The sequence below is a fragment of the Eriocheir sinensis genome, chromosome 3 (genome assembly GCF_024679095.1).
Source record: "Eriocheir sinensis breed Jianghai 21 chromosome 3, ASM2467909v1, whole genome shotgun sequence".
Lineage (NCBI taxonomy): Eukaryota > Metazoa > Arthropoda > Malacostraca > Decapoda > Varunidae > Eriocheir > Eriocheir sinensis.
The window spans coordinates 25,905,751-25,920,212 of NC_066511.1; the positions used below are offsets into that span (position 1 = coordinate 25,905,751).

At 36.9% G+C, this 14,462-nt stretch overlaps 1 protein-coding gene across 2 annotated transcripts in view; it reads right to left on the reverse strand.

Moving 5' to 3' along the window:
- Nucleotides 1-14,462, reverse strand: part of LOC127007253 (condensin complex subunit 1-like) — a 37,262-nt gene that overhangs the window by 21,628 nt on the left and 1,172 nt on the right. For both annotated transcript variants that reach the window (XM_050877998.1, XM_050877988.1), the window contains exons 2-13: nt 13,749-13,869; nt 12,531-12,671; nt 12,255-12,430; nt 10,371-10,516; nt 7,162-7,312; nt 6,176-6,430; nt 5,538-5,699; nt 5,119-5,289; nt 4,747-4,936; nt 2,476-2,638; nt 1,697-1,931; nt 390-501 (exon numbers count right to left, since the gene is read on the reverse strand). In XM_050877998.1, the coding sequence (XP_050733955.1) occupies nt 390-501; nt 1,697-1,931; nt 2,476-2,638; nt 4,747-4,936; nt 5,119-5,289; nt 5,538-5,699; nt 6,176-6,430; nt 7,162-7,312; nt 10,371-10,516; nt 12,255-12,430; nt 12,531-12,671; nt 13,749-13,869 (2,023 nt within the window). The remainder of the gene's footprint in view (nt 1-389; nt 502-1,696; nt 1,932-2,475; nt 2,639-4,746; nt 4,937-5,118; nt 5,290-5,537; nt 5,700-6,175; nt 6,431-7,161; nt 7,313-10,370; nt 10,517-12,254; nt 12,431-12,530; nt 12,672-13,748; nt 13,870-14,462) is intronic.

The following is a 14,462-nucleotide window of genomic DNA, read 5'->3' on the forward strand; positions in this document are numbered from 1 at the left end:
TCCACTATGTTTCACCAGAGCTAAGAACATTGTATTGATTTCCTGTATGGCTTACGGGCAATTATATCACCAAAATCCCTGTATATATAACAGATCCGTCATATAGGGAATTGATCTTTGTAACGCTCCACACTGCTTCTCCCAAGTCTGGGACATCGAATGGGGATGATCTCACAGCCAGTGACATGGTATGTAATATATGGCACATAATTCTGGAGTGTGGCAAGTTCAATGGGTGTTTTTTCTAACTCTTGGGAGCTCTATTCTACATATCCATTTCAATGTTGGGACATTTTTCACCTGCTTATTGTGGAAAAGACTTGATTTGATGACAACACTGATCCTGATAATAATAATAATGACACCAATATGGAAATGCCAGATTTTACCTGTCACAAAAAAGGATATGGCTTCCATAACATCAGAAGTATGCCTGCTGCCAAGAAGCTGACACATTATAGGCAGTGCTTGTTGGATCAGCTTAGCAAACTTCACAGAATCCTGCAAAGAATAAGATTAAAAAATTTATTGTTCTCGCATTTCAATGGATTATATATTGTTATGATAATACATTACTGAGCATCACCATAAAACCCTGAACAGTTAACTAATTGTTGAAACATAAACTACTATGATCATGAAATCATAAGAAAGAAAATAAGTGCTAAATAGGTTATACCTCCTACAGAGTTCTTAACCCTTTCTTTGCTAAGCGCTCACAATGAGACTATCCCCCCAGGCGCGCTCGCGCACCCCAGCGGGGAAGGGGATTTCTTTTAACCACTGTATCTCAAAAACTATTCATCACAGCTACAAAACAAAAACACCATTAGAAAGAGGAGGCCAAGATCTATAAAATTTGGTTAAGTAAGCCTCTCCTGTGAACATACAGGCACGTTCAGGGGGTGTTTTTTGCTGTGAGTGCGACTGGCACTCGCAGCGAGCTATTAGCACCACCAGCAAGTGACACTAGTGCTCGTTATTTTAATCTCTATATCTCAAAAACTATTCATCACAGCTAAAAAATAAAAACACCATTGGAAAGAGGAGACCAAGATCTATAAGATTCAGTAATGTAAGCCTCTCCTGCAAACATACAGGCATGTTCAGGGTGTGTTGCCTGTGAAGACGTACATTTATGCGTGCGCGACGGTCAGCCGTAAGGCAACTACCGAGTAGATCTCTCGATGATGGGGTGCTGGCATGGCATTATTGCCAACTGCAAAATTTACAACAATTTGGTCAAAATATCAGTCATGTGATAGGTGAAGCTATGCAAAAATGTTGCTATATTGGTCAACAACATTCACCAGTTGGTCGTCCGTAGATTTTCTGCGCTAGGCTGATACGATTTTCCATCAAATTTCATAGAAAACCCACTGAATTGGCAATGCTGTGGGGGGAGAAATAGTGTTGGAACATTCTCATATGCAGGAAATTTGAGTGCAACTGGAGCTCACAGCAAGCGTTTAGCACCACCCGCAAGTTATGCTAGTGCTCGCTGTGAGCGTTTAGCAACAAAAGGGTTAAGAGTGATTGCCTGATCTCCCTGATCATCTGCTAAAAGAAAAGAAGATTACAAACCAGGTGACTGGTTGGGTGATAGACAGAGATTAGGCTTGAGGTAGCTGTTATTTTACCTATTTACAAGTATTTATCTACAAATTCCTGACACTTGCTAAATAGCCTTACTTACCTTTAAATATGCAACAAGTGTTTTTTGTTTATTTATTTCACCCTTCTCTTCATTTTGTATAACATTACTGTTGGTCTCTTCATCTTTTCCTTCTGGTGATAATACATCTTTCTCAATTTCCTTAGCCGACAGGAATATCCTCTCAAGAACCACCAGATGATGAATCTGTGTCTGTGATAGTTCCTCTTCAGCTAAATCTTCATATTGCTTTGAAGAGTGTTCTTCTGGATTGTAGCTGCAATATAAAATTATTGTTTTCCATTCAAATATTAGAGGAAGGATATTGGAGTCAAATTGAAAAACTAATGATTCTCCTTATCATTTTTAGTTTAACCAAAATAATAAAATACACAAGGAGTAGAAGTTATAACCCTGATTCACTGATTCTGTATTCTAAACCTTCAATTCCAGCTCATGTCCCATATTCCCACACTTGCATGAAGGTACAGTGCCCTACCATTTTGTGCGCACTAATCTATTTTGTGTATCAAATATTCAGTATACATTAAGATTTGGCATCACTATGGCCAGGTGACTCTACAAGCAGGCCCTGCCCAACCAGACTTCATAGGTGGACCTGACTACAGTATACCCAGTAATCTTTTCTTCAGTTTCAGCCAACATTTAGGCTGTCTAATTTGATTCTCACCATGTCTATTTAGTCTTTTGGAATAAGTTTCAGGAAGATCTAACTCTTATGACTAAAGCATTTATGGTATACTTTATTATGATTTACTTTAGTTAGTAAAAGCAACAAAATCAGAGGAAAGAAAACTTACCACAATACTTCAGCTCCACAAAACTTTTCTAATGCAGACTCTAGCAATCTGACTGACCGCTCAATTTTCTTGGAGAGCAGAGCATCAGCTATGTCCTTTAAAACAGTGTCAAGACTAGCATCATCTTCAAGGCTGTCCTCATCATCTTCACATTCCATATCACCTGCAGATGTATGTATATGCATATAGTAAAGGCCCATTTCTATTGGATTATTTTTCCTTCTCAAGGCTTTATCACTTACAAATGGAAAGACAGTTTTGATGATGATTGTGATGAATGTAAATCAATGCACCCTATTTATGATTCCTTGATAAAATTGTATTAAATTTATCATTTATGGCTAGATTTAGGTATGGTTAAAATTTTGTAAAGCTTCAATAATCCGAACACAGGTAATCCAAAAATCCCAATAGTCCAAATTTTCTAAAGTGGGTGACAAAAAATTCCAAAACTGAAAAATAATAAAAAAGATCAACTGAGGCGCCAAATGCATGAAGTGGTGCCAAGTAGCGAGAACAAGAAACAGGAGACTCAGGAGAGATTTGAATTTGGTCAAAATGTTGGTCAAATATTCCCTTGATTATCAGACTGTACAGTGCCCTTTATCACTGAAAAGATGGCTCCCAAGGCTTCCACAAGTGATAGTCCTGAACTGATGCTCAAGGACGACAAGGGAAAGTGATAAAGAAAGTGATATGTACAGTAAAGTTAATGAATTTTGCATGGTACAGTAATAAGGCAATAATATTAATGAGTGAAAAGTGAACAGATTTAGTGAACATACTGTACTCAGGCAACCTCGACTCGACTCCATGATTGTCAAGAGTTATCGTTTCCAACAGCAGCTCCTTGCTGCTTGGCATTTTCGTAAACCTGCTTCACTTTTTTGTGCCTTCATTACCTCTTTTTACATGGATTTACCATCCTAAAACTGCTGTTAACACTTTTTAGCATTAGCAGTGAGTAATAAATCACATCATGTCTTTTTACTGACTGAATATATTTTACATATTCAAGGGTCCCTCTCAATGATCCAAACTATTTAATATTCCGAATGACCTTCTGTCTGATGCCAACTGAATTATTGAACTTTTACTGTACACCATGCACAGAGTTCAGGTAAATGGCAAGAAATTTTATTGTAGTTTCATTGCCCCATTTTTGATATTATATCAATCATCATTCCATTCAGTGTTCTGCATTCTAGTTAAGTACAAAAATAAGAAACTTTGCAGATGGTACTTAGATTGATCAGCTAATGAGATTTAACTATGATACTAAGGCACTATAGGTGAAATAACATACAATGGCCTCGCATCTAATGCAAGGATTTGGTCAGATTTAGTTGCGTTTGACAAACAAAAGAACCTATGGAAAAAATTTATTGTCAAAGAATTTCCGAAAATACACTCAACCCTTGATTTCCTTGATATTGGATTTTCAGGACAAATACAGGGTCCAGTAGACGGACTTTTTTTTTTTTTTTTTCTTCTTTTTTTTTACCGCAAAGGAGACAGTTCAAGGGCATATAAAAAAAATAATAATAATAATAATATAAACAATAATGAAAAAAAAAAAGCTGCTACTTACTGCTCCTGAACAGAGTACAGAGGAGTAGCCAAAAAGGGAGATCAATTTCCGGAGAATAGAGGTGTCCTGATACCCTACTCTAGACAGAGTTCAAGTCGTAGGCAGGAGGAAATACAGATGAAGGAAGATCGTTCCAGAGTTAACCAGCATGAGGGATGAAAGAGTGAAGATGCTGGTTAACTCTTGCATAAGGGGTTTGGACAGTGTAGGGATGAGCTTGATCAGAAAGTCGTGTGAGGCGAGGCCGCAGGAGGGGGGGAGGCATGCAGTTAGCAAGTTCAGAAGAGCAGTCAGCGTGAAAATATTGATAGAAGATAGAAAGAGAGGCAACATCGCAACATAATTTAAGAGGTAGAAGACTATCAGTATGAGGAGGAGAGCTGATGAGATGAAGAGCCCAGTTAATGTACAGTTCATTTACACCCTGCCTCCTGAGGGCCAGCATGACTGCTTAAGTTTAAACTGGGTCAAATGCTTTCTCATTATCTATGACACCCAAGCATTGAGGTTTACTGTACCTGGCAGAGTTTTAGAAGGATTAAACCAAGAAACCATTTTCTTTAAAGAAAATTGGTCCATATTCTATCTAATAGCTTTGAATTTATCACGCCTCAAAATTATGAAAATATGTTAGATGGAAATACAATAGCTTTGCATAAAATGGAAGACAGCAGACTCACCTTCTTCTAGTACATTCTGAACAGCTTTAATAACATTAGGTAACATGCCAATCCATACTCCACGTGGTGTGCTGTTCTCATCAACAAGATCATCTTCTGTGCCCAAAGAGTCAACATTGATGCCTGGGGACAGTTCTTCCAGTTTCTTCAGCTCCAGAACACACTGAGATTCAAGCTCCTCTAAGGGCAACTACAAAATACATTTTGTTGTATTAATTTAGGGGAGAGATATGCTTCCTCTTTATTTCATTGTTCACATGTGCTACTCTAAACTCCCTTAACATAGACTGGGTCAAAATGCCATCAATTCCCATGAGTTAAATCTTTAAAACTTTTAAATGAGTAATAAATTTAATAAAGAGTTATGCATACCTTGGCTGCAAAAGGATTACTGTTTACAAACGCCGTCATTAACTGCATGGCATTCTTCCTTACAAGGGATGATTTATCCCACAGCCGTCCCAACACAAGTTTCAGTACATGGTGCTGTCGGGACAGTGGCACAGCCTTCTCCCGTATAAGATCATTCCATATTTGAAGAACCTGTCCATAAAGAGAGACTTTGTGGTGTTTTTGCTTTCTATCCTTATTTTCAAACCTGCTAAAGTGCTTCTAAAGATTTTCATCTTGAAAACAGTATGATACAAAGGATAATCGTATTTATCAAAAGTAATGATTTTCATTCACTGACAAAAAATAATAAGACATTAGATCCAGGGTTGACAGTTTTAGAAGAAAAAAAAAAATCCAACTCCTATACAAATGATAGTTGAATATTTCCCTTCACTTACTTTGCTCCGAACAAAGGCATGAACATCATGTATATGATCTTCAAGGTGCTCCAAACACTGGTCCCTCAAGCCTTTGCTTTTTGAGTCAAGGTTGTCTCCACTCAAAATGTTCAGCACCACAGAGCCCATAATGGACAGCACACAATTCCGTAGAGAATACACCTGATAGTAAAAACAAGACACATTATGCATCCCTAAAAATGTAGATATGTGAAGTATAAATCTACAGGGCAATGCAATTTAAGTATTTCTAATAAAATGGTTAAGAGCAATCCATTACATTCTGTTCTTGAGACAGCAATATTCAGTGACTCAAACCTTTTAGAATAACCTTTTCAAAATTATAGTTATGCAAATGTAAGTATGCATCAAACTGATAACTTGCCCCCCTAAAAAAATGCAGATACCTTTTGCTTCATAAAACTGTAAGAAAACTCCAGGAAATGGAAGAAAAGTAGTGAGAAATCATGATGCAGTTATAAATACTAGTTTTAAAAATTATAATCTACAATTCATAATTGTTAAGGACACTTAAAGTTGAATGCACTACCTTTGTACACAGCAGATAATCTGAAACATTCACAGATCATTGATATATAAAAAAAATTAGCAACAATTTTTTAACTTATGAAATTCACCTCTTCATCTAAGAAACTTGTAAGCAGGCTCAGGGAAGGCACAATCATTTGGGGACAACTACTCGAAACTTCTGTAAGAAATTGGGTAAAGTTGCGGATTCCAGATGCTGATGTGTCCTTGCCAGTGTTGTTTCTGCCCATTCTTGAAATTTCTTTGATAATTTCTGTCAGCACAAACTTGTCTCCAAATGTCTGAATGAGCATGATCACTCCATGAGATGCTGCGGTCACCATGTGTTCATGTAGCCGAAGGAGCTGTTGAAAAATTTATGAAACAAATAATCCTTATATTACCATAATAATATAAATAACTAAATAAAGTAATTATTTATTAATGATATATATATATATATATATATATATATATATATATATATATATATATATATATATATATATATATATATATATATATATATATATATATATATATGTATAAACAGTCAAACCTCAGTTTACGAGTGCCTTAGCTTACGAGTGTTTTAATTTACGAGCAAAAAAATTCCACAAAAAATGCCTTGGTTTGCAAGTGGTGACTTGGTACACTAGTATCCTGTTTGTTCCATTCTTCTTCCTTTTTTTTTTTTTTTCATTTGTCGCCACCCCCCAGGTGGGGACACAGGCTATAGGGAGGCTGTCAGAGTCAAGCACGTACGTCCCTTCGAGGAGAGACCACAAACCCTTGCCGGTTGACGGCTCATAAAGGGGAGGGGAGGATGCCAATAGACTGACTCTATCGGCTTGCGTCAGCCTAGCCGACCAATTAGTACTTGCTGGCCATTGCGAGCCCAGCTCATGATCAGAACGTGGGTGGGTGAGTTACACACACACACATATCAACCCAACAACACAGGTATTTTAGTGGGGTAAATTTAGTCAGGGTTTGCAGGCTAGAGATATTCGTGGTTTTCCACTTTTGTGACTCCTGCACCCCTAACCTCCACATATGTGGAGTGCTGACTGTACCTGTGGCCAATGATACACACCTGCATAAGCTTAAGTGAGCATCCTAAGCCATGACTGAACTTCTTAACAAGTGTGCCAATGATCTGGAAGAGGGATGTGCGGGTATCCTTGGTCCGAACCAAGCCCATGTTTGGGGACTCCAGCATCTTGTAGCAGCAATCACCAATTAATCTGAAAAAAATTGTAACTGCCATCATGGTACTCTTAAGCCAATTATCTGCCATAAATAAGTGTTTGTTTTGAAAAATATATAACATCTATGAAAAAATTAAGTTCCTGCACATTTCCTCTACCACGCAGTAAAATTTTACAACAATGATTGCCTAAATAAATTAATTATCTACAGCTCTTTTTTGAACTCCACTATCATGGCTTTATCTATGATTGGCAACACTCAATTCTTACAATATGTATAGTGTCTCTTGCCAATATTTACCATCAACTTTCTTCTCTTACATACTTTATCCAATTCATCTGCAATATTCTGCAGCATCCACTCACTTTGTAGCATAACACTGTATCATCTGCATAAAGACCTGCCACCCAAGATTGCTCCACAGCTCTCACTTTCAGCCTTGGGTATAATTCCCCTATTCTTGCTTTCATTTCTCTCATACAATCATCCATATATAAACACTTGGATTATTGCAGAAAGATTTCTTTTCAAGACCCTTAAGGTAAATGCCTTCCTACCAGGGATGGAGTGAATACAAGATCTGTGTATACAAATACGAATATTTCCAACAAATACAAATACAAATTTGTAGTACACTGAAATACTAGTTCTAATTCAATTACAAATACAAACACTTCTTGAAAGTATTCATGAATACAGTCATGAATTCTTTTTATTGAAAAATACCTCCTTGACGTAACTGTTCTAAAGTTATGCAACAGTATAATGAGCTCTTGAACCTGTACTATAAACAACAATAACACATCAGCCCAAAAGGTTGGAGTTTTAAGGAACAACGGCTGTTATATCTGACTATAAATTTTTAAGTATTTATCACATAATTTGCAAAGTACAAATATTTTTCTCTTGTATTCGAATACGAATGAGACTACTTTGATCTCTGTTAATAATTATTTGAATACAAATACACCCAATACGGTATTCAAATACGTATACTCCATCCCTGCTTCCTACACCATATGTCCATAGTATTTCCATAAACCCTACATGTAAAAAGATTCCAAGCTTTCTCCAGGTATTTTGTAAGTCATTTTTAGTGCAAAAATTTCATCCACACCATCTCTCTTATATCCTCCAAGTTATCCACCTACACTTTTATTGGTTATTTTCATCTTCTCATCTAAATCAAACCCATTCCATGTACCTTTTCTGGAACACACTAATAATTGTTACCATTATCCCTCCTTCCTTTCCCTTGTACAATATCACAATGATGTTTTTCTCTTCAGTCTTCTCCTCACCCTGCTCCCATGCTAATTACATGTCCACAAAATTTCCTACGTAAAGATATCTCATATATATTCTAGATTTTTCACCATTATGAAATCTATACCAGGGTGCTGGGGGCAGAGTTTTGCAGTATATACACATCTTTTATACTGCCTAAATTCATGGATCCCACCCCAGCATGGTCATCCTCTCTGACCCTAACCTAATGACAGCAGCTTGAGAAGGTTCAGAAGCTGGAATGCAGGGTTATTTTGGGCCCTGCTTACCATACTCATGACAATTCCCTGACCACCCTGAGTCTGCTGAGGTGCTCTGACAGGCACCAGGATCCCCTCAGGAAGTTTGGTGAGGACCTGCTATGCCATCCTAGCCATCGACACCTACTACCACCCACCAGGCATCATAATAAACTTACCCCCCTCAGTGTGCCGTGCACCAACCTCTAAAATGGTTGTGCAGGCGATAGTGCACATTATAAACAATGTGTAGAAGCCCTGTCAACCCAAAGAGCTGCAGTGATAATTAGCACCTCACTATCCTCTCTGCCTCAACTATACCACCCCCCAACTTAATTTTGTTCCTATTTTAATATTCTCCTAACCATACCCCAATTCTTCTTTATGTCTATTTTTGTATTAACTATAAGATGAATTATTCATAAATTTTCAGCCTAATAGTTGCTAAAGATTAATAAACCTTTCATTATTACTATTATTTACTGCTTTTAATTTCTTCATTGCCTCCTCTATCTCAGTCCTTTCCACTTCCCCTGCAGAAATGGCCACCTGACATTAATCTTTACTCTTATACTGCTCACTCCAACTTCCTCTCCCACACTCATTTGTTACAAATTCAAAATGTTTCTCCATACCTCCTTCATCTCATTCCTTTTCACAAGTAGCCCATCACTCTCCTTTATTCTGCACATGTCCCTCTTCCTTCCCTTATTTCACTTTTAACTTTTTTTTTTAAAGAAAATCATATTTTCCTGATAAATTCTTACCAAAAGCCTCATCTACTCCCTCTTTACTTTCCCTAACCAATCTTTTCACCAATACCTCAACACTTTCTCTCCTCTTCTGGCACATATCGCTAACATTTTTTGTTTCTTCTTTTCACCTCAACTGTTTCTTTAATATTATCTATACCTTGCATTCCCTTTCTCTCTTCTTCTACACACCCTAAATCCAACTACCTCCTCAGTTCCTCCAGTCAGTCTCACCGCCACACTGCTCTATTCTACTCATGGTCTCCCAAGCAATTCCTTCACCTTACTTCTACATATCTCCTTGTAGCCAGTCAAGGAGTCTTTCACTTACCAATTCTTCCTCACAAAATCTTTCTTCCCATTCCTTTTAATTCTCATTTTTATATAAAATTACCTTAAACTTTATTATAATCAATCCACTAAATAGGTATGCATAAATTATTGTAAAGTAATCAAATTCCATGATACATAAAACCCCCAGACAATTGCATTCACTTCCTTATAATAATAAGAAAATTATCTTCCTCGCTCATTCTTGAAGGAAATAATAAATAATATTAGCCAGTATTTTTGTCAAAGCCCCTAAAATCCATGACTTTAAGTAAAAGAAAGATAGTACTGCTAAGATAGTTTCAACATAGACCATTTTCATGGCTGAAGCCATTTTGGTGTTTGAAGTGACAGACAACACTCCTTACATTCTCTTCTAATTTCCTATTCCCATTCTTATTCTTATATTGTGAAAAAATTCAAGAATCAAGAACTAAGACAATAATGATTTGAGGGTGACATCAAAGTCTGCACACAGTACTCACATGACAAAGTCGTCCTCTACAACAGGTGGGTTCCACAGGCGTTGCAAAGGATACTGCAGGAGGGAATAAAGGTGGACCAACATACCATTCCGATCCTCCTCCCAGCAGCGGCCCTGGTCATCTCCCTGGACAGTCTTTTTTCTTCCCTGCAGGAGTTAAATATGGAAGTGCAAACACAAGAATACCAGTATGTAAGTGCAATGAGTGAAAATAAAGGGATTCCAGCAAATCTGCTAATCATAATTTAATTAAAAGCAACTGGAATGGAAAGATAATTTAAATTTGTAAAAACACTAAATTATAGCACAATAATCTAGTAAATGAAATGAATAACTGCAAAACTAATAATATACCAGAAACAATATTTCTTATTTAATGTGACATCCATAATTATCCCTTTCACGCACCAAAAGTTTAATGTTTCTCTTTCCACTGCAACATCGGTCTGGGGCTCCCTAGGGGGCCTCGCAGAATGGCCTGACCGTGCGGCGAATTTTTTTTTCGTGTTATCAATTTCACCCACGAGTATTCTTTTTCTTGGCATTATTATATATCACTGGTTTTGGAAGAGATTATTCTGCCTTATGAAAGAAAAAAATATCAAGAAATGCAAATAAAAGGCAAAGTTTACCGACTCCGAAAAAACAATGATTAAAGATAAATAAAAAATGTTTACGTTCACCACCTCATAGCTCGAAACTTCCTGAGTCGACTTTTTATGGTTTATATGCCAATAAAAGGGCATTTTTATGAGGATTCCAACGCTATCATTGGAATTTTCATACGACCAGTAGTTCTTGAGAAAATGGAGGAAAACTATATTTTTCTATCTATTCTGTTCTCTACAGTAGAAGAAACAGCTCAAGGGCAGCAAACAAAACACAACGACCAAGTCAAGGCGTTCAAAATAGAAGTCAATTTTGTCTTGAATAGAGTTTTGACAATAATAACACTCAGTGCAGAGTTGTCCACGACCTCATTGTACCTATTAGTAACTTCACAAAATACATTGCGCATGTTCAACACATCGAGGCCATGTTTAGAAGCACCATTTATTCTTGGCTCATGCTGCCCCCCGGAACTCTTTCTTGATTCACTTGGACGGTTTCTTCTAAAGTCCAGGTCGATGGGTGATCTTCACGACAGCATGTGGGTAGTCTTAGGCCAATCAGCGGTGACTGAAAAATCCCAGGTGGTAGCGTGGGGATTCGAACCCGCGTTGTCCAGCACACGGTGAATCCAACCACCGCCAAAATGAAGGACACAAAAGTCTTGACTTCATTCCCAACTCTCCACCTCAATGACATTATTCTGTTGTCTACCTCATCCACCGAGTCAGACATTGAAACTCCTTCACGGCAAGCAGCACTGATCTGTATGTTTTTCACTTTTCACTTTCTTTTTACTTTGAGGTTTTCTTTTCTCACTCTGGCCCGTGGCCTGCTCCTGAAAGTCTCCTCCAGCCCTTACTTTAAAAAGGTTGCCCACCCTTGATTTACAGAAAAAAGAATGCATTGGTAAGCAATTCACATTAGTACGATACATAAGTGCCCAGAGAATTATAAACGAAAGTGGCAGACACTGTTCACCACCATCCACATTAAATTATGTACAGAAGTGACCACAGGCCCCCTAACAGCTCTATATTCTACCAAATGGTGCTCCCTATGCTTAGATTACAACTTATTCTAACATGTAATCATGGTAAGTGCAATTTTTTTTTGGGGGGGAGGCCAGTCCCATAAATCAACAATATATATATATATATATATATATATATATATATATATATATATATATATATATATATATATATATATATATATATATATATATATATCTATATCTATATATATATATATATATTCCAACACTACTACTTACCCTTCCAGTTACAATGATGTCTGCAGATGCCTTGTTGAATTTGGTTTCCAATGCCTCAGTCAGTTTGCAAGCAATAAATGAGTTCATCTTCACTACATTGACCCATTTGTGCTTCATACTTCCATTCAAGTCACCATCAATAATGCGACCCAAATTTGATACTAATTTTTCCATTGCTGTAATAAGAAAACAAGAATCATATGAATTTCAGCTAGGCCTATACACCTAAACTATCAACTCTTTGGTATGCTTATTTTCATATTTTCATGTTTTTACCTTTCATCATTAACTCCCAAGACTGTCGCTGAACTTCTCCATCTAGTGAAGCAAAGTTCACAATGACACTATATAGTGTATCAAACACTTTTCCTTGGAGAATAAATTCTGGTCCATCCTGCCGCAGCAATCCCTGAACCTCTGTGAAGAGAAATTTATCCTTGTAAGACCTTGGATATCATTCTAAATTTGTGTTCCTAAAACTGGCTCATTTCCAGTATCAACACTGAAATGTAGCCCTGGAGTCCAGTAACAACAGTGAATTTCTTACACCTCTATAAGAAGATATGAGGCAAGAGTATGTCACATACAGCAAAAGAATAAATGCATTATAATGGTGTGATCATTCAAAAGTAAAATAGCTGCAAGCCCATCAAACACATCTTTCTTTGTATCACCCCACCTCAAAAGATCTACAAGGTGAGCTTAAAAATATATTTAATGTAGATTAAAAACTATGCCAAGTGACAGTTGTATCTAAGGGGAATGCTTGTAGCAATAAAATCACCGCATAACACCACACTGTCATCCATCATGAACACAACATAGGTCCTTTAGACATCGTGCTGCCAATGCAGGCTTTTCTGACTAAAGCTTTACTCTAGCATGATAATTTTTGCTTCAGTTTTATTTTAAGAATCATTTTCATGTTGCACATTTGTTTAAAAGTATCTCTAACTCACCTTGATTACAAAAGAAGCTGTTCATAAGTCTCTCAACTTTTCACTAATTTCTCATTTGAAAAGCTATAGTTTACAACTCAGTCTCTAAAGAGCCATGGGTTGGTTCAAGAAAAATGCTATTGTGGTGCAATAGGATAATTCTATTGCGAATAAATTTATTCTATGAGCATGACCCTAGAACCCATTCCGTGACTTGGTCTAATCTTTGGTGTCCATCATACATGTTTTTCAGCTCGACTTACAAAATTTGCAAGGTAATGTAACACGTATAAACGAGAAGTGTTGGAAGCACTTGCAACATTGAATGAAGCACACCATTATAAGTCATCTGATGCTTTGCTAGTTATGTTAGTGTCATGTGACATTTTTTACTTCCTATTTTCTAACAAAGAAGTATGAAATTCACTGCAGTTACAGGCTTTCACAAAGCCCTGGGTTATATTTAGGTGGAAAGTCAGCCATTAAAAGTAATAAAATATAATTATGTAGGATACATCTGAATATCAACAAATACTAATTCTTTTTTGCTACTTACCTTTCATTTTACTTGCAACTTCCCAAGCAGTGAGCACACTGGTAACAACATACTGCTTATTAGAAGAAGGATCCTCTAATGTCCGAAGGCTCAGTGGTATAACGAAGTCAAAGTCTGCCATCTGAAATTTTATATGACACTAATCTCATGAAAATGAGAAAAGAGAGAGAGAGAGAGAGAGAGAGAGAGAGAGAGAGAGAGAGAGAGAGAGAGAGAGAGAGAGAGAGAGAGAGAGAGAGAGAGAGAGAGAGAGAGATATTGGTTGCTGCTTGTAAAGCTTCAATATTATTGATCAATGGCAATAATTGTCAACTAAAGTTTGTAACCATATTGAAAAAAGAGCTATGCTGTGCAATCATGTGGCTGCGTAGAGTTGAGTATTACTATGAACAAGGGTACACCTCTATTTTTCAATCCTGCTTTCTTTCACATAAACATTAATAGTAGACACAAATAAAAAGAAACAATCGGAAACAGTACAGTTTTGGGGAGCCAAGGGAAAGAAGCCCCAAAGGGATTACAAATATATATTTATACCTTTACACTTTAGTCCCTCCCCTCTATGCCTCAGTCATGTTATCAAAAGTTGTTATTAATAAATTTGGTGTCTATTACTAGTTTGAAAATTCTGTAAAATATAATAAAAAAGGCATACCGTCATTCTTAGCAATTATTGGTACTAGTTGAACAGCCTAGCTATTTGAACACATTTTA